The following is a 25981-nucleotide window of genomic DNA, read 5'->3' on the forward strand; positions in this document are numbered from 1 at the left end:
TCCCCGGGTCGCGGTTCCTGAGAAAGCTGGGGTGGCCCAGGTCCCAGAGCTCCTCCCGGCCTCTTTGTTCCCCCTCCAGGTTTGTTCCCTTAAAGCCTGGGGACGTCCTGCCCAGGGGCTGTGGCCCCAACAGACCCCCATGCTGGTGACCCAGTCCCGGGGTGGCGCTGGGTGGGGTGGGCCTTTAAGAGCTAGGACCCAGAGGGAAGCTCTGGGGGCACCGCCCTGGGAAGGGGTGAAGTGGGCCTCTTGGGACCCCACTTAGGTCTCATGGGAGGATGTTAAAAGAGAAAACAGGTCTTCCTGGTCCCTCTGATTTCCTGCCTCACCAGGTGACCATTTTCTCTCAAATGTACCCCCAACATGAGGCAGATGCAGCCAGGGTGCCCTCTCCAGAACTGGCACCATGCGGTTTGGACTTTCAGGCTCCAAAACTGTGAGCTAACTGGACCTATTTTCTTTAAAAGTTAGACTGCATCTGGTATTCTGTTATAGTAATAGAAAACAGACTGATACAAAAGACAGTTTACCCCAAATCATCAATGCATCTATAACATCAAATTCCATATTTTATAAATTATCTGTCAGAAAAAAAAGCCCTAAGAAACTAAAATACAGGAGACAGGAAACAGATCTGGGGCAGAAGGCAGAATCCTACAACACATGCGTATCTTCTTTTTACTAGAGAGACAATGCAAGAAGTAAGACGAATGGAGGTCTTTTTAAAAACTAAGATGTGGGGAAAATTCCTTATACTTTAAAAAAAAATTACTAATTCTGAGGCAGATGTGTCTGCTGTGAGACAAAACCCAAACCAAAACAAAGTAAAAAAGCTTAAGTGAATCTGAGTTCCACTGTGAAGCAGAGAGTAGGGTGGAGTGGCATGTCCAACAAACCCATGCTCAACGGATGCACTGGATCAAGAAAGGCCTTGCAAATTACTAAATCAAGGGCCTTCTTTTGACCCAGTGTTAAAGATCATGGATCTGCAGTTATATAATGCAAGTGTTTCCCACATAGTTTTCAATGAGAATAAGATGAAGCATGTTACAGAGCATTTCCGTAAGCCTTTAATTTCACAGTTTAAAGCTGAGGCTCAGAAGAATAAAAACGAGCCCAGGTAGCCCAGAGCCCCTACACAGAGCCTGTGGAGAGAGCAGGCCCAGGCCTTCAGCCGAGGCTCATTTTTCTGTAATTGCCCTGGGTTATCTGTGTCTTAGTTTGAGATTTTGGCTTAATATTTTCTTATCAAAATATTAAATAAATATTATGTGAAAGTGTAAAGAAACAAGAAAATTTAGTGCTATTAGAAATAAATTTTCTGGAAAGTCTAAGGTCTAATATTTGTTTAGATTTATATTTATGACAGCTATTTCAACCACCTGGAGAGAGAGAGAGAGAGAGAGAGAGAGAGAGTGTGTGTGTGTGTGTATGTGTGCGTGTGCACACACACAGAAAATACCTCAATGGATCATTTGCAATAGATGGGGAAGAATAACATGGATATAGAGACAACATTGTGGTCAAAATTTTTAAGATAATAAATGAAACACCCGTGACCAAACACACCCGTGGGAGGCGGCTAACCAAGCTCACCTGGCTCACTTGTGACCAGACCTAAGGGAGGCAGCCATCATTCCAACAAGCCCACTTGTCTCACCTGTGACCACACACACACCCACCGAGGTGGGTGGGGCGCTAACCATCCCAACAAGCTCACCTGACTCACAGAAAAGCTTTATAGCTGCTTCTGTTAAATCCAGAAGCCTTCACCTAAAAGTGAACTCTGAGACCACGGACTTCAGAGGACCCGTTTTTTGTTTTTTGAGAGAGAGAGAGAGAGAGAGAGAGAGAGAGAGAGAGAGAGAGAGAGAGAGAGAAATTTTTAATTTTTTTTTTTTTTTTTTTTTTAGTTTTTGGCGGACACAACATCTTCGTTTGTATGTGGTGCTGAGGATGGAACCCGGGCCCCACGCATGCCAGGCGAGCGCGCTACCGCATGAGCCACATCCCCAGCCCAGAGAGGACCCGTTTTTGACACCTGATCCGAAGCCTGGATTCTCCCGTGGCTTCCCACTGCAGTGACAGCCAGTGAGTGTCTGTGCGGCTGTAGGGTGGCTGGCCACAGAGGCAGGCGTCCATCAGCACAGGAGCCGCACACTTCTGACTTGGGACGCACAGCATCATCTCACAGGCTAAATGCAGGCTCCTGCGAACTTCCCTGCTAAGATCTAGAATTCACTCTTCCCACATTCACTCCTTCCCAAGGTTCTGCACACTGTCCACGACTGACATCCTGCAGATCCTTTTAAAAATGCCAATTAGCTAAATAAATGCATGTAACTTTCAAGAATGATTTCCAATTTTTGGTAACTAAGGAGAATAAGTCTCCTTATTTTGTTTAGCTATGTTGACATTTGTTTAGTTATGTTGTTTTATGTCCCCCAGCAATTTAGACAAAGATCACACATTCACCCTGTAAGATGACCATCTGTTTAAGGGCAGGGTCTTACACATCTTGTGGCTAAAATCTGCTAAATATGTGATCATAGTTAAAACTACTTAATAAAATCACATCATTGCACTCAGGTTCATGATACCTAAACCAAAGGGAATCACAGAAGTTAAATAAAATCATATGTACAAAGGCATCCACAGCAGACCCAATGCAGGCATTCAGCAAGTGAGAAGTGGCTCTGACTGTTATATGCCTACACACCCATGCACATACACGCTCACACACATGCACTCACACACACACTCACACACAATTTCATGTACTCATAAACACAACGAATCCCACTCATATGCACATGAACACATTTGCACACACACTGACACATGCCCACAATCACACACCTGCATGCAGTAACATACCCATATTCACACACTGCCACACATATGTTCACATTCACATACCCATATTCGTGCACTCACATGTGTGCTTACACTCTCACACTAACACATTCACTCACACAACCCCAAACACACACACACATACACCTTCACACACATGCACACATGCAAACACACCCATACTTTTTTCCTTTGCACATAAAGATAGGTGTTGTGAGGATCACCTCTGTAGCCTGTGCATCAGTGAAGGAGACAGCACGGTAGCGGAAGGCTGGTCAGTCCTCCTGCAGGTCTCCTCTGCGATCTCGTGTTTGAGTTTCACAAAATGAGTGGAAGAAACCCCTCACAGCATGAGGTGCTCCCCTCGGCCAGTGGTGCAGTGCACCCCTCTAGCACCCTCCCTTGGAGAGTTCCTGGCCCCAGCAGCAGTCACCCAGGTCCCTGGGGGCTTCTGTCTCCTGGCTGGGGCTCTGGTGGTGCTGGGGATGAGCCCTGGCCTGGCACTCTGGACAAGCCTGGCGGGGAGCCACTCGGCCTGCTCTGAAGGCACTCGCTGGGGCTTCCTGCTCATTTCAGGCGAGGGCCCGGGCTCAGCACGTCCCTCTCCCTCCTGGTCCTGGTAAACACTCTACTCTTTCTGCTCCTTTGTCTTCCCCTTTACACAGCCCAGGGACTCCTGGGGATCCTGATCAACCTGGCCTGGGCTCACAGGCCTCCATCCTGGTGCCCACTGCAGGTGACCACCCTCCCAGCTCCGGCTGGCCCACCTGGCTCTGAGAGCCGAACCTGTGCACGTCCTGGCTGGCCGCCTGTCCTGGCCTGGCTGCCCTCACATGCGCCCTGCTCAGTAAGCCTCGGGTAAGCCAGCCGCATACTTGTATCGACTCCCGTCTTCCTACCACTGCTCTGCGCGGCTCCATTTGGTGCCAGGCAGAGCTTACTTGGAAGTCGGGCTTGGCCGGCTTTCCTCTGTGGGCACCTGCACCGTACGCAGGTGCTCTTCACACAGACCACCTGGCTTCAAGCCTGGTCCCCACCCAGCTGAGGCAAGCTGGGGGCAGATCGCCATGGTGCCAATGGTGGGCCTGGCTGGGTTTGCAGCCAGGGAAGGTCGGAGCCATGGGAAAGCCATCAGACCTGAGGCAGAACACCCAGGGGACCCAGTGGGAGCAAGGACCCAGGGCAGGACGACTCACACCCCAGGACCTGGAGGGCAGGCCACAGGGAGACGCGCTATAGAGGAGCCAGCGCGGAGCCTGGTCGGTCAGTGGGAGGCGTGAACCTGCTTGCCTTCTGCCCAGGAAGCCAGGCCCACGCCTTCTTTATCCTCCTGTCCAAGTCCACTCTCGGAGAGGACGATGGTTTCCACCCTGGGTCCTGCCCTGAGTGAACTGGTAGGGCACTGTGTGCAAGAACACATTTAAATCCAGATGCTGTTCCATGAAGCAATACGTAAATGCTTTGCACGTCGTCTTGTCTTGTGCTATTGTGCTAAACTATTGTCTCGTGCTCAGGCTTCTTAAAATCACCAGTTGCTTTCATAATCAATGCCAATACCACTTCCACAGATCCTGCCGTGAGATGGCCACAGCTCAGGACATCACTGGGACCCTGTTCTCTGCTGTGCACTCAACACACAAAAAGTTTGAGAACATTACAACTTTCATTATCAACTACCCTTTTTTATGATGTGGGGGTGGAACTCAGGGCCTTGCACACGCTGGGCAAGTGTTCTACCACTGAGCTGCAACCCAGCCCTCGACTCTCTTGATATGTGGGAAAAAATTACTTACTTTCCAATGAAATATAATCTGTTTTGGTGCTAATTGCTGCCAAACAGGTTAATTGCAAAATAAATGTGCTAAAGCAAGACAGTGAAGATATAGTTGTAGATTTGCCAAGCAAATAAATCACAAATCTCCAGCAAGAATGTCTGTGCCAGGACTTGTGGGAGCTTGGTGTGCCTCCTGCTGGCCCTCCTGCTGATCCCAGAGCCACTCGGGAGCAGCTGGGCTGAGGACGGATGGCTCTCCAGGCTCTGTGGTGGGCTACATGGCCTTCCCAGAACTTTACCAAGTCCTGCCACGTCAGTGCCCTGTGAGCGACAGCCTGGCAGGTGTGAAGCTTACACACTGATAGCTGCAGAGGCAGCAGCACAGTCGCACACACACCGCTCCCCATGAAGGACCCGGTGGCTTGTAGGACGCACTCTGCTCTTCAGAAGCTCCCTCTGAAGGGCAGTATGTCCCTGTGTGGTCCTGCCCTCGGGAAGAGAGAGGTCCAGAGCCGCGGCTGCAGAGGACGGTCCACCAAGCTCAGGAAGCTTACGGTAGCACAGCTGTTGAGGCCAGCGTGTCACGAATTTAAACAAAGAGCAGAGAGAAAACCACCCAGGAAGGGGCACGCCCGACATGAAGAAAAGCTGCGTGATAAACAGCAGCGTGTTCACCAGCACGCAGCTCCGGCACACTGCAGGCCCTGGCACTGCTGCGTGAATGCCACCAGCACACGCCTTAAACACGCCCTCAGGACGGGCTCCCTGTGACCAGCCAAGAGAGGTGACTGCTGTGTCCTCAGCTGAGTTTCAGCCCTGAGTTGGTGACCTGTGGTCTAGACGTGTAACAGAGCTCAATGTCGGTTCTCATCTCCTCCTGGGTAAACAGAAGGGCAAACTGAGGGGGATTTTCAGAAATCCACCATTTATAAAATGCTTATTCCCTATCCCCTTACTTATATTCTGTCCCCTGGGTTGTTCTCCCCAGGTGTGCCGAGAGCCGCCTGGTCCTGTTTTGCGTCAAGGATGACTGTGGACACCAGGAGGAGAGGCCCCTCTGCACCAGGTCTCCCTGTTCTGTCCTCCTTGCCTGGCCACTGCTCCCGGTGTGTCACCTCCTGCTCATCCTCGGGCCTCCCTGCAGGTCTGCTGCGGGGCTCAGGGATGCTTCAGCTGGGAAGCCTCTCGACCCCGGCTCCTGAAGGGAGTCCTGCCCCTCAGATTTCAGTGCATGGTCCTTTCCTCGGCGTCCCTGGTCCCTGGGTCCTCCTTCCCCTGGAGGGACCGTGCTGCCGTCTGGTAGCTTTGGGGGGGTTATTTCCTTGTTTCTGCCCCGTGGGCCTGGTGGGACTGTCCTCAGTCCTCTGGCACTTGGGGACCCCTCCTCTCTGAATCTCAAGGCTGACACCATGTGCCAAGTTTGGGGAGTCCCACCCCCACTTCTCCCATACATCCTCTGCCTCGCCCTCTCCCCCTCCTGGGACCCCGATGGCACAACTGTGGGCCCCTTGTGACAGTGTTCACCCTGGGTGATCCCACTGCTGTCCTCCCTCCGGGCCCTTCCTGTCCTCCCTGCTCTGCGGGGGGTGGAGCCCATCCTTTGAGTCTTTTATTTCAGTTGTAGTATTTTTTAGTTCGAGTAATTCCATTCGGTTGTTCTTTGAACTCTCGCATTTCTGTGGGGGCCTTCTGTTTTCCAGTGTATTCAGCAGGCTCATGATCTCTCACTGAAGCTTCTGGGGTGGCTACTCTAAGCCCCGTCAGACAGTGGGGCCTCTGTCCTCCTGAGGCAGACGTCTGCTGGCCATCATTCTCATTTAGCTTGGCAACCTCCTGGTTCTTGGTATGAGGGGTGTTTCAGTGGACACATGGACACTCTGCGTGGAGACCTGGCTCTGTGCTTCAGCGGAGCCTGTCTGACTCCACCACCGTGGAAGAAGGAGGCTCCCTGCATTTCGCCAGGGGGTGTTAAAACTGTTGGGAGAATTGCCCAGATTCTTAGACAATACCTGGCGGGGCAAGACTGAGGTCTCAGGTGGCAGACAGTTGCCCTCCTGGTCTCCTGCCCTATCCCCACCTGCCATAGTTCACTGCATTCACATTTATGTCTAATCCCAGTGTCCAGCCACCAGTGACAATCAGTCAGTCCGTAGGTTAGAAACAGATTTCCAAATTATATTCTGAGAGCACAGCGGCCACGCTGAACCTGGGCTTTCTCGGCCCTTCTCCCTGGCAGCCTCTGCTGACTTTCCCTGGCCCTTGATTTTCCAAGAACTTTCCTTGGTAATTAGACACGACTCAGCCTCCCACTGGACTCCTGGCCGGCCTCCAAGGCAGGATAAATGATGTGCTGGGGTGAGGTGGAATCTGAGCCCAGGAGGAGACCACCTGGCCTCGCGCCCCAGGAGACACTGTCTCTCACTGCTCCCTCACGGGACCCTGTGCAGCCAGGCGCACTCAAGGGGCACCCAGGAGCACGGGCAGGGCCGCCCTCCCTGTGCAGCGGTGCCGAGGGCAGCCTCTGAGGGAGGCAGGTGGAGGCAGGTGATGAGGTGGGTTTTGCAGACCAATAGCAGACAGACGGACAGCTTCAAGGCAGCAGGTGCTCTGAAAGGAAAAGACTTCCCCAGAAGCAGCCGTTCTGACCCTCCCTGAGATGTTGAACACAACAGCCCAAGGAAGAGAAAAGCCCCTTGATTTGAAATTAACAAGATCACTATTAGAAACATGTGACCCCATAGGGCAGACAGACACACAGCTAATTAGTCAACAGGCTCTAGCCCGGAAACAAGCCCTGTGGGACATTGACTTGGGAAGGTGGTGGCCCGAGCAGGCTGCACCCATCTAACTTCACCCTTCTGTTAAGAAGTTGCAGCTACAGGTGTTTAAAACACCATTTCTTAGGAATACAAGACGGGGTTTCCTTCAGTGGAAAGCCATGGCCCAAAGAAAGCTGGAGAAACAAAGTAAATCACGCAGCACTTCTGACCAGATAGGTCACTGCCACCGCCCACACAGCCCACGGATCCCCTGCTGCGCAAGAGTGCCCTGGATCAGGAGAGCACGGCAGGTCCCTGTCTACCCGGCCTTGCTACAGAGAGAAGGCCGCTCCCTGGGACGGGCCAGACCCAGACGCTCTTGTGGGTCCTGATACTCGGCAAAGGACTTGGCCTATTTCTAGTCCCAGTTTCATGACCTGCAATTGAAGAATAATAAAATCTATTTTAAAACCTGGACAACGACTAGTGCTAGCAAAGATATGGAGACTAGAAAGCTAGGGCTGTGGTCCTGGGACGTACGATGGGCATTTGGTTATGGACAGGATGGAGTCGCTCGTCCCCAGTGACCCGCCTCCAGCCACACCCCACCTGCCTGCAGTCACCACCCAGTTAATCCATTCAAAAAGACAGACCTGCTGATCAGGTGAAGGCTCTCATTACCCCATCATTTCCCCTAGAAGCTCTCTTGCTTGTCCCTCACGTGAGCTCTGAGGGACACCTCCCATCTAAAGCCTAACCTGCCTCCACAGCTGCATGGGCATTAGCCTACAGCTCCGCAGGGGACAGGAAGTGTCATCAGGCCCCGGGCAACCAGCACTGCTCCACTTTAATCCTTCTTTTTGTTTACAGGTGAAAAATGAATCAGCAGGAGAGATTGAGTTGCCTCTTAAAGGACAGGAGCTGCTTAATATGTCTTCAACACCAGGACCTTTGGGGAGCTGATAAATTCTCCAGATCATTGACCTGAATCTTCAGCTCCAGCTTAATAAGAACAACAAACCCAGAGCACAGAGAGGAGAGAAGCATATCTCGAAACTCGAGAGGTGTTAAGTGGTGCCACCACTAGACCCTGGCCCTGAGGACCAGAGCCCCTGTGTTCTCCACGCGGCCGGCGGCCCAAGTCATCACGCAGTGTTGCCAGACCAGCTTCACGGGTCCTTCAGAACTCATAACTAGGGTTACTTGAAAGAACCCAAAGAGTTTAAGCAACTATCAATTTAAAACCTCAAAGTGGGCACTGAAAACAATGGGAGCTCAGTTTCAGAATAAAGGACCAAAGCCCTTTTCTTGTTTCCCGTATACCCAGGTGTAAGCATGCAGAGAGTTAAAGATAAAAGCACCAAACCTTGAAAACCCGTCTGTGGTGTCTGATCTAGAAAACGCTCTGCAGGTGTGCCCAGGCCTCTTTCTTCAGTGAATCAGTGCACAGTACTTAATGGGGGTCAATAGATACTGTGCTCAGACCAGAAGAGCACTCCAAGGCACATCTAAAGAGCTAAATGTCATGGAAACGCTCAATCTACAGACCAAGCCAAAGTAGGTCCACCATTGAACAAAAAGGAGAAGGAGGAGGAGAAAAAAACCAAGGGAACAAATACATACCTAGTGATACATAGAGGACAGATAGATTGACAGACAGAAGATAGACAGAAGAAGATGGATGGTCAGTGGATGGAGAAATAGATGGATGGACATGAATGGATGGCTATAGAGGCAGAATGATGCAATGATAGATGGATAGATAGATAATTGAATAGATAAATGATTGGTAGATTACATAGACACATAGGTAGATTAAAAGATAAATTATCTAAAATGTATCCCATAAAAGTCTCAATATGTAAAAGTAAAATTAGGAATAAACTAAAATATAATTATAAATCAAAAGCATTAACAAAATTGAGAGACCAGATTCCTTGGTGATAGTAATTTAAAAGTAATAGAAATAATAAACTTTGAGCCTAAGTACTCATCATAAATGAAAATAAGTGGAATATAGTTTCTACCAGTTAGAGGACATCACCCACTGGAGCGGCAGATTCCTTAAAGGATATGCATGAATATTGGAAATTCACAGCTCAGCCCTTCACATCAACAAGTAACGATTCTAACCATATACCTCAAGGTCGACTCTAAAACCAGAGAAAGACCCTGGAGCACAGGCTTAACAGTGACTGTCCCTCTCCCAAAGGCCTCCGGTTCTAGTGTCCCCTCACAATTCTCTCGGTGCTTAAACTCAACGTCGTTAACTTCCCTTCTGCAGCAGCTCAGGAAAGCCAGCCTTTCAGTGTTCCGCTACTGCTCATGATTGGAACAGCTGTCGGCATACTCCAAGGTACAAGTCTCCCCAGGTCCCAGACTTTCAGTTCCACTTGAGCTCAGTGTTGGCCAGAGGAAGTCTGAGACAACAAGCATGAATCCAAAGCAGTCCAGGATGGGATTCGGCTTTTGCTGACTGTCCCTGTGTGTTGAGAGGGACCTCACTCGTCCTGCTGGAAGGCCAAGTGAGGACAGACCACTGAACTACTATAGTGGGGACCATGGGCGCTCTAGTCCTTGACTAACCATGGCGCTCTCATTTTATTTTATCCTTATTTCTTAAAATTTCCAAATAGAATACCCAAGAGATTGATGTCTTCAGTAAAAGAATCAGCAAAAGTTGTCCAACGACAGGAGATGCAGGTATTCATCAAGTGGTTCTGGACTGAGTGCAGGCTGAACTCTGACCATGAAGGTCACGGTAGGAACCGCCAGCTCTGATGGCTGCATGGTGACAGAGACTAGGGAGAACAAAAGGCTGCACTGCACGGAAAACTGGGAATTTACATAGACCTATTGGTCCACATCTCCTCTGGCCTCAGACATGCATGGATGAAGCACCAGAGTTTTTAACAGTCCATTAAATCATTATTTAAATGTGCTCAGTTAGGTGGCGGACAGGAATGGACTCAGGAAGATCCACCCAGGGTTTCTGAGGTTGGTGGATTTGGCACATCCTCAGCCTCGTCTCTCTTGCTCACCGTGAACCCAATGGTGAGCCTGGGGCTGGCACAGGGAAGAGGGTCACAGACAGTGCACAGATGGACGGCAGATGACCCTGTGCTGAGATCACGGGTAACTGTCCCTGGCCAGGCAAGCACATGGTCTCCTTCAATCTCTCCAAACACTTGCAGCACCATCAAATCCCTGCAGAGCCTCTCAGCCTCTCCAGCCCACACCCCATCCTCTGGCCTCAGTGCCTCCCCACTGCAAGTCCGGGCCTCCCTGCCTGGCCCCCCGCAGCCTCCTCCAGGCCCGGGCTTCCTTGAAGTTGGCAGATGGCCAGGTGGCTGGGGCCAGCCCCTCTTGCAAGTGAAGAAACAGAAGCCGAGAGACATTGAATGACTTTTCCAAGTCCCCACAGATTCGGTGTCAGTTAAGAATCTGAATTTAAATGCCAATATGCCCAATCTAAAATCAGTATGAATTAGACAGAAGAAAGAAATTAAAGGGATACGAAGAGGAAAAGAAGAACTCAAAAATCCCTATTTGCTGATGACATGATTCTGTATTTAGAAGACCCAAAAAACTCCACCAGAAAACTTCTAGAACTTATAAACAAATTCAGCAAAGCAGCAGGATATAAAATTAACACCCATAATTCAACTGCATTCCTAAACATCAGGGATGAATCAACTGAAAATTATCCCATTCACAATAGCCTCAATAAAAGTAAAATATTTGGGGCTCAATCTAATAAAAGAGGTGAAAGACCTCTACAATGAAAACTACAGAACCCTAAAGAAAGAAATTGAGGAAGACCTTAGAATATGGAAAGACCTACCTTGTTCTTGGATAGGCAGAATTGATATTGTCAAAATGGCCATACTTCCAAAAGTGCTATACAGATTTAATGCCATTCCAATCAAGATCCCAATGTCATTCCTCATAGAAATAGAAAAAGCAGGCATTTTTCATTTGAAAAAATAAGAGACCCAGAATACCCAAGCAATCCTCAGTGAGAAAAGTGAAACAGGAGGCATCACAACACAACACCAGACCTTAAATCATACTACAGAGCTCCAGCAACAAAAGACAAGTAGTATTGGAACCAAAACGAACATGAAGACTACAGAATAGAGGACACAGAGGCCAACCCACATGAACACAGTCCTTCCTCCTAGACCAAGGCACCATAAACAGGCACTGAGAAAAGACAGCCTCTTCAACAAAAGGTGCTGGGAAAACTGGAGATCCAGATGCAACAAAATGAAATCAAACCTTTCTCTTTCACCCTGCACAAACTCAACTCCAAGTAATTTAAGAACCTACACATTAGACCAGAGACCCTCCACCTACTAGAAGAAAAATAGGCCCAAATCTCCAACATGTAGGCTTAGGAATCCAAGTTCTCAACAAGACTCCTAAAGTGCAAGAAGTAAAATCAAGAGCCAATAAATGGGATTGTATCAAACTAAAAAGCTTCTTTATTGCAAAGAAAACAATCAATGTGAAGACAGAGCCTACAGAATGGGAGAAAATCTTTATTACATGCACCTCAGATAGAGCATTAATCTCCAGCATATATAAAAAGTTCAAAATAATTTACATCAAAAAACAGAACAACCAAATAACCCAATCAGTAAATAGGCAAAGGAACTAAAGAGACACTTCACAGAAGAAATACAATCAGTCAACAGATACTTGAAAGATGTTCAACTTCTCTAGCAAATAGAGAAATGAAAATTAGAACTACAGTAAGATTTCACCTCACTCCAGTCAGAACGACAATCATCAAGAATACAAGTAACAATAAATATTGTTGACCATGTAGGGAGAAAGATTCACTCATACACTGCTGGTGGGACTGCAAATTGGTGCAACCACTCTGGAAAGCAGTATGGAGATTTCTTAGAAAGCTTACAATGGAACCGGCATTTGACCCAGTTATGTCACTCCTTGGTTTATATCCAAAGAACTTAAAGTCAGCATACTATAGTCATGCAGCCACATCAGTGTTTATAGCAGCTCAGTTCACAGTAGCTAAACTAGGGAACCAACGTAGGTGTCCTTCAACAGACGAACAGATAAAGAAATTGTGGTGCATATACACAATGGAACATTACTCAGCCATAAAGAAAGAAATTATGGCATTTTCCAGTAAATAATGGATAGAACTAGAGACTGTCATGCTAAGTGAAATGAGCCAAATGTTCTCTCTGATATGCAGATACTAACCCACCACAAGGAGGTGGGGGATAGAAGTTCCCTGGATTAGACAAAGGGAAACAAAGGAGAGGGAGGGAGTGGGAATAGGAAAGACAGTGGAGTGAGCAGACATGACTTTTCTATGTTCATTGTGAGTACATGGCCAGTGTAATGCACATCACGCACCCCCATAAAAACGAGAAGTGATACTCCATGTATGTATGGTATGTCAAAATGTACTCTACTAGAATTCTTCCATTCCTCCCATGCTCTCCCTCCCAGTCCCACCAGGGAGGGGGCAGGGGAGTAACAAGGGACATCATATACAAACTACATGTATGAAGGCATGAATTGGGTGTCAACATACTTTATATACAACCAGAGCTATGGAAAGTTGTGGTATACATGTGCATTAAGAATTGTAATGTGTTTTATATATAAATAACACATGGCCTTAGATTAGGTGGAGGGAAGTGAAAGGAGGGGAGTCAGGGGATGGGGGATAGGAGAGAGAGTAGAATGACACAGGAGTTACTACTGTATGTATGTATGTGACTGCATGACCAATGTAACTCTACACCCTGTACACTCAGAAAAGTGAGAAATTATATCCCATCTATGCATAAGTATATGCATATATCAAAGTGCATAAGTGCATTCTACTGTCATTTTAAATAATTAAAACAAATAATTAAAAAAAGTCTATTGTCATGTGTAACTAAAAGGAACAAGTAAAAATTTTTAAAAAAGAGAATCAAGTGGCTGGAAGTCTTAGGCCTCAAACCACAAATAAAATGATGAAGAAATCTACAAGAAAATTTTGTTAGCTCTTAAAACAAGGGGAAATTGTGTGTTACAAAGGAGTAAGGTGGTGGCATAGGCAGACATGCCCCCCTCAACACACAGTTACAACCCAGCCTCATGTCAGCCACGGTTCTAACAGGCCCAGGGGGTGCACCCGCCTGCTGCCCAGAGCCCCGCTGTGTCCCGTTGCTGTGGGTAGCTGCAGAAGGTGGCTCACGGTCAGCCACCTCTGCTCCCTGCTGGGCAGGCGGGGGTCTCTCCACCCTTTCTCAGACCCAGACGCAGATCAACCTCAGATGTTTCCTCTTCTACTCGTTCTTTCACCAATTCTGGTTCCCTTACTTCCTCCTGCCCTCAAACAGTGGCAGCCCACAGCCTCCAGCCCCGAACTCTCCCTCCAGCCCTCCTCTGTCACCTCCAGGGCCCTCCCCTCCCCTCCAGCCCTCACACGAGCATGCCTTCCATCATAAGAACCTCTCACAGTCCTCCTGTTGGCCAATTTTACTTTGCTAAGTATCCCTGGCATGCACTTCCATCCTGAACGTGTTGCCTCATTATTTACTTACCCGTGCATGTTAAAGGTAATGTAGAAGGAGAACGGAATCCACCCGGTGCTGCACACTGCACACTGCATGCTACTGTGGCTTACGGCCCACAGAGACCTACTAATGAGTTTAGCAAGTGCCAATTAACTTGATAGTCTTATAGACAATTTATATTTTGCAGAGACCCTAGGTGGGATATTAGAAGGGTTTAGTATATCTGGTAAATGGACCAGCATTTCCCTGTAGGTTAACAGTGTATTTTTAAATTTTTTCCTACTTAAAATAATGGAATATTACCTTGTATTCCCTAAATATTATCTTTATTTTCAATAAAAAAGTATTGAAGCAAGTGTATTATCTTAAATGTATTATTTACAATGTATCATCTTAATTTTTCCAAGTCTTTAAGTGTCTGTGTCAGTTAAATTTGCTGTATTCACTGCTTTGATACCTTTTTTTTTTTAATAAAGAGCTAGTGACCTGCAAAAAAAAAATAAAACAATAAAAAACGTATTTTTAAAATAAAATGAAATCAGCAGAGTGAGGGCGCACCCTGCCCCCCACACTGCCCCCGACAGCGTTGATATCACAGAATGCTGATGGGAACGACCACATTCTTCAGTTACGTCACATGTTAGAACGGCTCCTTCACTAGCGAGACCCAGGCAGCACATCCACTGCGATGGACATGTTCTCCAGCCTCCCACCTCACACGGATGTCCGCTCAGGGCTCCTTCCCCTGGACTCCCTCTGCTGCCCTTGCCCGGCTGAGGGACTCAGCCCCGCGGCCACGCTGTGTGGCAGCACTGTGGTACCCAGTGTCCACAGCCTCCAATCCCACGTGTTGAGTCTCCTTCAACCACACACTAAGACTCTCCAGGTGACAGACCAAGTTCAATATTTGATTATTTCCCTTTCCCCTGTTTTCCACCCAGAAAGAAAATCTCGTGGCCTACGTCACCAGTGCCTCCAATTTTCAAAATCACATAGACCAAGATCCACACCACCACTAGCACTTTAACTCGTGTGTGTGTGTGTGTGTGTGGTGCTGTCCATGGAACAGCCAGACACAGGGGCTTCAACCCAGGAACGGTTCTCAGCTCTGGGAGCAGAAAGCCAAGGACAGTGTGGCAGGGTTGGCTCCTGTGGCCTCAGTGTCTCTTCCCCATCATGGTTCTCTCTGTGTGCCTGTCTCTGTCACCATTTCCTCTCTCTCTGAAGAGTCCAGCCTTTCTGATCTGGGTCACCCGGCCTCCTTCCTCACGGTCACCTCTGTAAGGCTGTAGCCATCAGGAGCACACTGGCTGCGCTCAGGGATGCCCGAGTGCTGGAAGCTATTCTGAAGCACTGCCATCGCTGCTCTGAAAAGCTGAAGACACCATCGGTGGCCTAACTGCAGGCTGTCTCCCCCGACGTCACACATGTCAGCAATCACTTGAAGGAAGCAGTGGTCAATATGCTGAGCCACATCCGTTCATCTGGATCTTCGTACTGACAGCTGTTTGGGTCCAGGCGCTATGCAGATGCCAGAAAAAGACAGGACACCTCTGGCCATGGACACATGCAGTCTGTTGGGGACTTGCACAAGGATCCACTATAGCTCTGCCACTCAGGTCCCGGGGAAAGCTGGGCCCTGGGGGCTCAGGCACATGGGAACCTCTGGAGCGACTTCCCCAGGGCTGGGTAGAAGTGTTCCTCTTTAACAAGTGCTCCAGGTGATTCTCACAAACTTTGAGAGTTAAAACCCCTGGTCAAGAGAAATGGACAGACCCAAGGACAAAACAAAGCTTAGGAGTTGGATAAGAGCTGGACCTTGGGAGCACAGGGTTGGAGTGCCAAAGGCACCCTGGAGAGGAGAGATGGGCTTACAGCAGCGATGAAGACGTCCGCACGCTGACAGAGAGCCACCAAGGCACAGAGAGGGCGGGACACCACACACCCACCACCTGGAGGGGGCTGTGGACACCCTCCCCACGGCCCTCCAGCCCCACAGCAGCACTGCTTTCCCGGGACAGGGCTGGGCCCCCCAGCCCTGGAGTGCTCACTTCTCCACCTTTAGCTTTCCGCACTTCAGGAGGTAGAAAGCCACATGGTCGCTTCCCTGAGGGACAGCTCTCCCTCCCACCGGGGATGACTTTTCAAACCATCACGCTCCCTGCAGAGGCTGTGGCTGTGCCTCCTTAAGGAAGGACATCACCTGTTCACCTGTTCTTCCTGGGCAGGTGGCTTCAGCCGCACACGGGGCATCTCACTGTCTCTCCTCTGCGTAGACCAACTGAGGAGCCATCGTTTCCAGAGTCCCACATGCTGGAGTGGGAAGTTGTGTGACACCTCCCTGCTCCCTGCCCACGCAGCTCCTTGCCCCTCCTCTCCAGAAGTAGAAGACAGGCTCAAGGTCCTTCCCCTGGTTTTGAGACACGGTGAACAGGCCTCGTCGTGCTGGCTTCTCCATGTTAAGCACTAAGCCCTCATCATGGAGTTTCCTTTATTCCACGGGACAGGGCTGATCTATTTTCCTAGAGCCACTCTTTCCGTGGGGCAGCTGAGTGTCTTTGGGAATTTACTACTTTGCATACTCCCACGGTTCTTTGTCCGGAACCCCTGGTACTATGCAAAATTATGCCTCATGCCCTCTTCTGCTCACTGCTGCTTTAACCACTAACCACATTTCAGATCCATTCAGAAGCAGGAAGCTTTGTGAAACACGGTGTGTGCTGAGTGTGGGTGGAGGAAATGCATTATTTAATTTAATGAATGAGCATGCTGGGTTTTAGCTCATGGTCAAGGAAAATTTCACCTGCAGTAAGATGTCTGAGCTAGGATCTGCACACTGTAGGAGGCATGGACACCGGCTGAGCCGTGCTGGGCACCCTGAGCTGATCCCAGCCACAGCCTTCATGTGGGGGTCCACAGAGGTCAGCCTGCAACTTCATACAGCTTGCAAGCTCAAAATGACTTCTGCATTTTAAAAGAATTGTGAGAAACTTAAAAATCAAGATTTTGTTGTTGACTACATGTGACCCACAAAGACTGAAATGTTTACTACGTGTCCCCTTCTAGGAAAAGCTTGCCAATCCCTGACTTCAGTTATCATGAGCAAGAGGGGAAACCCGTCACCAGCTTAGTGACATAAATATCATCGACTTTAGACATTTGACCATGTGCTACCTGGCAGCAAGTAACAAGCCCACCCTGGAAGCCCTTGCCACGCCCCCGTGTAGGGGCAGAGTTCTTTGTACCAGGCACCTATTTCCACCTGGTGCTCTTGTAAGGGTTTCATGCCGACACTCTCATTTAATCCTTCAAGCAAAACGGGTGGGGTGTTATTGGCCTCTCCACTGACAGGCGGAAAAGTGAAACCTGTGCAGGGCACACGGTCCGGCAGTGCACAGTCCAGCAGTGCTGGGTGGGAAGGGTCCATTCCAACATTGTGAGTCAGGATTGCCATTTCCACGACCATCTATTCAACTCGAATCCCATAATAACGAGAAAGGTTGATTTGATTAAGGGGAAGTAGGATACACCTCACTTCATAATATGATTAAAGGGATTTAGCAAGTTTGGGCTCCAGGGACTATGTGGATTCACATCCTGGTCATTTAGAGCATGAGTGACGTAATGCCTACAACCTGTCTGTACACGCACACACATACGCATACACGCACACACATGCATACATGCTCACACACATGCATACACACACACACACACACACACACACACACCATGGGATATGACATTTAGAAATTCTAGAAATTTCTATTAATTGAATTTATATTTAAATCGAAAGTTCCAGAAATATTGAGATATTATGAAGACACAGAAGATCGACAATTTCATAGAGACAAATGAATGTGTATATGAAAATTAGGCTAAAGTCATAATTACCTATGATCGGTGCACTCATAAGAAGCATGCGTAAGACTTATAAAATACTTCCTTTACCCCAGGACTCAGACACAGTCTCCCAGCACTTGATAATAACATTTTTATTGTCAAGGTGTCATGGAGATAACTCAGAGGCCTGGGTTCAAACTTCGTCTCAGGCAACTTGTCATTGTACTTTTTGGTTAAAGGTCATCCTTGGACACTGAGGACTATAAAGATTAAAGAGATATGCAAGCAGACCCACGTGAATCACGTCTCTATCCACCATCTCTTCAGCTCCCCCACCTCCTTCAAAACAGGGTGTGATAGCAGAGAATGCTTTTCCCTGTCTATCTTAAAGGTCTGACTTTAAAACAGAAGCTCTACGTGCACTTTCTGAAACAGATCATTTTTCTTACCCTCATTGCCTGCAGAAATGCCAGCAAAGCATAAATAAACAATAGACAGAGGCAATGCCAAGCTGAAGCTCTGGCTTATCCAGGGTTCTGAGAAGCAGAGCTTCAAAATAAATAGCTACTCGGGAATCGCTCTGTCTTCACCAGGCGCAGCTTGAAAGCGTGCGCTGCGATGCCCCCGTTTAACTGCATCCTTGAGATAATGCAGACATTTCAGTTCCAGTTCAGCCTCCTCCTCTAGATGAATGAGATTAGTGTACTGATAATGAAATAGCTGCTTGGCAGAGTCTCTTGCTTCAAGGCAGGAAATGAAGCCTGCAGGACAGGAGATATGCCTGGCTTTGCAGAGGAGGACAGAAACCAAGGCGGCTTTGCTGAAAGCAATAACTTAAAAGGTCAACAAAGTGAGAAAAACATCCTGGAGTTCTCTGAAACCAATAAATGGATCCAGCCTGATGACCAGTGGCCAGCCCCTTTGATCTGCAAGCTAACTTCAAGTCTCCAGGGTTCTCTGGAGGAAACACTGCCCCAGCTCTGCACCCTGAGCTCACCACCCCCAACTTCTGCAGCAGGAGCCTCATGGGTCCCAATCCAAGCCTGATGGAAACAGCTACCATTCATGTAGAATTTGAATGGCAGGAAACAGGGAGGGGGGGTGGGGCTGAGTAGCTGTGACCCTCACTTCTGCCCTCCAGCTCCAAACGTGAACAGTTGGCTCACAAAATTCTGGCTTCTCCAAGTCCTCTGCCAAAAATTGTCAGTGAAAACAGAAGAGAACAAAACAGATTCTGACACTAGATCAGAATCTTTAAGAAAAAAGATGCTGGGTACATTAAACTAATTTAAGCTGCCTCTCCTTTCTCAGGGTTTAAAGAACTCCGGGGTCTCTGTGCATGAGACCCCTAGGAGCCGCTGCCCAGGAGCTCCCGCGGAAGGCCAGTGGCTAACACTGCACAAATGGCTCTCCTTTCAGAGAGTACTGCAGCAACGGCTCCTGACCCTTCAGGTGAAACGTAGATCAAGTCTGAGGACTCTTCAGGCAGGCCTTCACACGCCCATTCCATGAAGGAGCAAAGTATGCTACTGAACTCTATTCTATTTACATATTACAAACTCCTTGATGATGATGACCTGTCTAGGTAATCAGTTTTACTACTTAAAATTCTAATTTTATTTTTTAAAAGAAAAAATGCTTAATTGTACTACATAATTAAAACAATCCAAAAATTCTGATTTCTATTCTACTTTTTTTTGCTTTAAACATTATATCATACATGATAAAATATTTTTTATATGACCACAGGTAACATGCTACTTACACGAATTGTACACATCTAAGGGAGGATCTGAAAGACTCGTGCAGTGACTAAACTGAAGTGTCCGTGACATGGCCCACTCCAGATGGTACCTGCTGCCTGACACTTGACTGAAACCTGCCCAGGGGGCAGGATGGGATTTCAGAACCACACTGACCATCAGCATGCCTGTTAACTTCATGCCCTTCCGCCTAAACAGATAGATTAAGTGGAACTGGATGGTTTTTAAGGTCCCTCCATGTCTTAAAGGTCAAAATTTATGAAGAGAACAAAATCATATTGACTTCCTGTTTACATGAAAGCATGGCAAACCCCAGGAAGGTGATTCTCAGGTGCCAAACCTCGAGATCAGATCACAGGGGCCGTGGATCTTCAAGGAGCCATCTGAGGGGCAACATCCTCACTTCCTTTCAGCAGGCGCTCTGTGACGGGTCCCAACCTGGAGGCCAGTGCTTCTGGGCAGTGCTCAGCACAGTGGAGATGCGTGGCTCACAGCCACTGGGTCTGGCCCCCGACTGAGAACTCCAGAGGGCTTGGTGCCAGCACACGCCCATTCCCAGCCATGAACTCCACACTGAGTAGCTCTAGGCAGGTGTACGGGGTGGAAGCCCACCAGCAAGCCTCCGGCCATCCTGGGCTCCTCCTTCTCATGGAGAAGCCAGCTGCGTCCCATCTTGCCCCGGATCTCCAGAGCCCCAGAGCTCCTCCCTGGAGGGAAGGCAGACTCCTGCTGGCCAGACGCACCTTTCAGGGCACCCCTCGCCCAGTGCAAGCCCCTGCAGAACCTCTGGGCTCCACCCTGAGCACACGTATCTGGACTCAGGTTGACACGGCCCTGCAGGACTTGATCCTGGGGGTCTTCTACAATCCCTCTTTGGAGTCATGCTGCTGTGGGGGTCATTACTTTGCCCCTGGCACTCTGTTCCCAGTGCCAACAGGATACAGAGCACCAGGCACCCACCTTTTCAGCAATAGGTTCCATGTCAGAGAGTCATAAAATATTTAAAGCTGATAAGAAGTGGACCTTCTTCCAAAATAAAAAGTGCTTTCTTAAAAAAAAAAAAAAGCATCATTCCTAATGAGACAAACTTCCTGAGTCTATATTTATGCTTATATTACATTGAAAAAGAATTTCTGGATGTAAACCCTAAATAACACAGCTAAGCATCTGATCACTTTCCATGGGTCACACATACAGGAGCCATACACATCTGTCACTGTCACAGAGCAGCGCCAGGAATTCCACCATTTCACAAGGAAGAGACCCCGGGAGCCCATGAAAGCCCAGCACGGGGAAGGACCAGCTCTCAAAGGCTCATCTATTTCATAAGGAATGCGAACCTTGTAAGAAGAAGCTATGAAAATGTCATTACTTCAAACCCTTCCATCCAAAGTAAAATTCTTTGAAAACTTGGTTTTTATGCATATGATAGACAAAATGAAAAAAAAAATCCAAAAAGCATGAAATACTGAAATCAGTGTTAGCAAGCCCTAGATTTAAGTGGCCCAAAGAGAATCAAACATAAAGCTGACAACTCAAAGGAGCATTTAAACTAAAACAAGGAGAAGGGTTTTCAGTAAAGGACTACTTTAACTAATACAGTGGTCAAGAAAATGTATTGTGAATCTTAATGGGACGACACATTCTTCGATTTCACAATGAAGTGAGGATTAAATAACTGCTCAGAATCCAGAGTGTTCATTCTCTGAATTCAGGCTGTTGTGCTAAGCCACGCCTCCTGGAGCACCGGGCGTCTGCCCAGCAAGTGCCAAGCTGCATGTTTGCTGCTAGAAGGCCACCTTCAGAGTCTCCTCACCTCGTAGCCCAGCTAATGCTCCACTCACGTTTAGAGCATGACTAAAATAGAACATGGACAGACCTCAAGGTTGGGGAGGGAAGCACATTCCTTACCCTGGCAGAGGGGCATGAGGGCATCCCACTGATACATGCCAGCCGGGTTCCGCCTGCAGGTGGCATTGCTGTGGCCAACCATTCGATATCCAGGCTTGCAAAAGTAATGCACTTTGCTTCCAACAGCTCCCGAGGTCCTGTTTAAAACACCGCCGTTCTTCAGCGTGGAGGTCAGGCTGCAGTAAGGGGCTGAGGGCATGCAAACACAGATAAGTCAGTCACACACTAGCTCTGACGGCACCATCTCCCTGGGCCAGAGAGATACAGAGGAAAAATCTCCAGTTTTTTAAAACTGGGCCATGCACACCAACACGTGAAGTGATTCTAAAAGGCATCCTCAAAATCTAGAGCCAAGAGCCTGTCCCTGGTTCTGAGTTCAGGTTCAGACCTGTGGCCATCTGGCTCTAGTGAGTTCTGGGCAGCAGGCCCCAGGGCCCCAGGAATCACTAAGAACAGGAACATGGAGCACGTGTGCTGGAGGCTCATGGAGCACGTGTGCTGGAGGCTCCCGGCTGCTTGGGAGGCAGAGGTTTTAAAGGCCCGCATCCCTGGGGGGCTCTGAACGTCACCTCACAACCTTTCTTAGAAATGGTCAGAGGGCCATCAGGGTCTGCCCAGGAGCACAGTGAGCATCTGGCCCTGGTGGTCAGCAATGTTTCCACAAGAGGCACCCCAGACAACTGTTCCCAACTGGGTCTGCTGTGGGACATTTCAAATCTTTACGACAGCCTGGTTTGGTTGAGGAAAACCCGCTGGCCACTGTGGGAATCCTCCATGGCCACTGTGGGCCCCTCTGCCCCCTGCTCCACCACCCATGCAGCTCCTATTTTCAGCTGGTTTAGGCTGAGCTCTTACTCTGGGTGAATCAGCACATTTGGTTCAGAGAAGCACCAGGCACTCTGACCTCTGACCTCCAGAGTCACCGGGTGGTGAAAAAGGGAAGGAAAACAGGGAGGCTGCCTTGACTGCAGGCCCACTCCCAGGTCAGACATGAGCAAAGAGTGGGACACCTTGAAGGGACCTGGGAACATGAGGCCGTGGGGGTCAGCAGCGTGGAGGGCTTCGCCCAGCCTGCCAAGGATGCGATTTGCAGTGATGGTCTAACTGTGTTTTGGGGGCTGCCCTCCTGTGCTCTTCCTCTACCACCAGGCTCTCTGGGGATTTCAACCTGGTTTCCTACCAAGGTGATCAGTCATACTGTGCTTGTGGCCAAATGACTGACAGCTCACCTCTGTAAGGCGAACACAGGCTGGGGACACGATGCATGGTTACAGGGCCATGTTACAGGGCTGGGCTCCTGAGACCACGTCTAGATGTTTCAGGGATACTTTCATTTAATCCCTTATTGAAAATTACTGGGGGCTAACATTTAGCAGAGTTCCTGGAACCTCTAAGGAGTGCAAAGCTCTGTGCATTCCGTGTGTTTCACCCCTCACAGGCATTTGGCTCTAACAGGCACAGGTCCAAGGGCTGGAGTGCAACCTTACAGCCACCTTCTCCTAATGCAGGGGATAAGAGGACCTTCTTGTTCAATGAGTGGAAATCCCCTCCTAAGGGTGGAAACCATTGTTAGAACAAGATGGATTCCATTCACAGTGATTCCTGCACTGACCATCTGTGCACAAGGGACGTGTATTCAAGGCTTGAGAGCCTGATGATTCGTCTGTTCTTCAGACAAAGGTTCTGACGGAGGCACACACAACCACTGCTCCAGCTTTTGTAACCACAGTTTGTGTGCATTTCACTACACGTTCCCAGGAAGACCACCTGAGCCCCAGGCCAGTTGAGCCTGCTGCAGGTTTGCTGCCCCTTAAGCATTAGGAGGGCCCCAGCCAGGGAGCCAGGGCCCCTCCCTCTGGCCTTCTTCCTATGTCCTGTGGGGATCCTCACCCTGAGATGGGAGCTGCCACAGTGGGACTGTGCCTGGGCACTGGGCACTTAACAGCAGCCCAGCAGCTCTCCAGGTGCATCTCACAGGTGACCACAGGTGCAGGTGGTGAGGTACCGTGAAGGATCTAGACGTTTGTGCCTGTAACTGCCATGTCCTCAGGAGTTTAGATCGTCCCCCAGTTGCTTCTGTAGGGCAGTGCCAACACTGGTGTGGTCAAATCAGATTAAGGATTGTGCACAGGATTTAATATTCCCTAAATGTACTGGCCAATATGATTATTTACTGATTAACCAGTTAATTTAACAAATACACATAACTACTGACAGAATGATTAAAGTACATAAAGGACAGGCAAGACAATTCACACTGTGAAGGAAAGGCTTACATGAAACACTTATTAGACACACATGTGGGTGTGGCACACAAGCACACACATGGGTGTATCATATGTGAAGACAAATATGCATAGGTCAAATGACGTGTTCACTAGTAAAAGATTATTATTATTATTGCACAATTTATAGCAATGCAACAACATCCTGTTTGTTCCCCGAATGTTTAAGCACATTTTAATGTTAGTTTCAATGATATTATTTCAACTTTTGAGAAATATCTTTGCTGCCTTCAACATGTAATTCAATGGTTAATCATTTTCTTCATTAATTTTAAACAAATTGCCAATGTGGCTTGGAGAAACCACTCTGAGGAATTTCCCGTCATGCTTTCTTTTGCAGTTCATTATTAATGGTCAGAAATCAGATTATTAATGGACTCTCAGTCCAGTTTTTCAGTTTAATGGAGATCACTTTGCTACACTCATCACCAAGTCCGAGCCAGTTACCCACCTGTGTAGCGGATCCGGAATCCCTTCTTGCTGGTGGCGTGGTCGGTGGACCAGCGCAGGTACAACTGGTGGCTCCTGCTGGTGAAATTTGTTGGCTCTGTATGGTTCCCGCTCAAGACCACTAACAGAGGGCTCTGCCCAGACGGCCCTAGAGGGGACGGAACACAGAGCTGAGGTGTGGATCAGCACCCACCAAGGGCAGGCTACTTTAGGCCCTTGATTAAACTGGTGTCTATGAGGACAACGTGTGGCTATTGATTTTCAAAGTGGGATAAGAATCCCAAATGATAACATCAGTAAGAATTCCCTAATGAAAATAGGACCACCTAGGAAAAAAGGTGTACCTGTTAGTAAAGACATAGTATCTCAATGAAAGGTGTCCACGAGACAGCAGCAACTGCAGAATTGGAAGTGATTTTGATTTTTGTTAGTATTAGAATGTACAGTGTGTGTGGATATGAGAACCTGGAAACCCTCCTGCAGCACTAGTGAGGGCTAAGCTAGAACAACCACTGTGAGGAGCAATTTGGCAATATCCAGGGAGATGGGGATAATTTTATTTCTATATATCTAGCAGATATATATATATATATATGTAAGTTATTCATATAGCACTAATGTATATTCCAACATCACTTCTCATGATAATCCTTGGATCCCAACTAAGAGTTTAGAATTTTAAGAGAGGATATTGAAAATGTCATAAAAATAAATTAAATCATACAGCATCTAAAATTAATAAAGTTGATGTACATGTTATCAGCGTAGGTAATTCTAAGAATGGTATATTTATGTCTAAGAATATTCACTTGCAGATAAATATTTTTGCATCTGTGTAAAAGTACAAAGTCACACAATCTATAGAGTTTAGTGTGGTGTGTGAGTGTGTGTCTGTGTGTGATTGATGGAAGATGGATAGAAGGAGCTAGATAGAGAAATAGGTGGGTGGTAGACAGATGGCCCACACTGGCAATCCCAGCAACTCTGGAGGTTAAGGAAGGAAGATTGCAAGTTCGAGGCCAGCCTCAATTTATTAAGGTCTTTAGCAATTTAGTGAGACCCTGCCTCAAAATCAAAATCAAAAAAGGACTAAGGATGTATCTCAGTGGTAGAGTACCCCTGGGCTCAATTCCCAGTACAAACAAACAAAAATTCTGATAGATAATGGATAGATGATAGATGATGAACGGATATATAAGAAATAAAAAAGTTGCATCTTTTTATTTATTTGAAAATGCCCCCCCCAAATACGTGAAACGTTAGTTAATTTTAAGTATACAGTTAAGGAGAGCGAGTGCCAGGCGGAGCCAGCTAGCCTCAGTCTCAGCACCCAGATGGGCACTCTGATGGGAGAGGTGCCTGTGGAGATGGAAGCCGCACTCTCCTGGGGGCCTGGGACCCCAGCACCAGCTCCCAAAGCTCTTCCGCCTTCTCTCCACGCCCCCGGCTCACTCAGGAGCCATGCTGTGGAGAGGGAGAGCCCCCGGCTCACTCAGGAACCACACTACGGAGAGGGAGAACCGCTCATTGCAATCTATGATGCCCGTGTCAACAGGCTGATGGACACCTGTCTGCGAGAGTCACACACTGAGACTTTATTCGTGCAGGAAGGTGATGAGAAATCACAACTTCACTGTGGGTTTTCTAGGTTGCTCAAGGTCTCCATAAGTTGCTGAGGCTGGCTTTGAACCCATGATCCTCCTGCCTCACAGCCTCCTGAGCTGCTGGGATTATGGGCATGCGCCACGGCACCTGGCCCAGATGGACCAATTGTGTTCACTCCAATCCC

General features: G+C 48.2%; 1 protein-coding gene across 1 annotated transcript in view; it reads right to left on the reverse strand.

Moving 5' to 3' along the window:
- The window catches only part of Csmd1 (CUB and Sushi multiple domains 1), a 1139207-nt gene that overhangs the window by 80522 nt on the left and 1032704 nt on the right, over positions 1-25981 (reverse strand). The window contains exons 48-49 of the mRNA XM_077792480.1: positions 24194-24340; positions 21458-21646 (exon numbers count right to left, since the gene is read on the reverse strand). Coding sequence (XP_077648606.1) covers positions 21458-21646; positions 24194-24340 — 336 coding nt within the window. The remainder of the gene's footprint in view (positions 1-21457; positions 21647-24193; positions 24341-25981) is intronic.

Source organism: Urocitellus parryii, chromosome 14, assembly GCF_045843805.1.
Source record: "Urocitellus parryii isolate mUroPar1 chromosome 14, mUroPar1.hap1, whole genome shotgun sequence".
NCBI classification, from domain to species: Eukaryota; Metazoa; Chordata; class Mammalia; order Rodentia; family Sciuridae; genus Urocitellus; species Urocitellus parryii.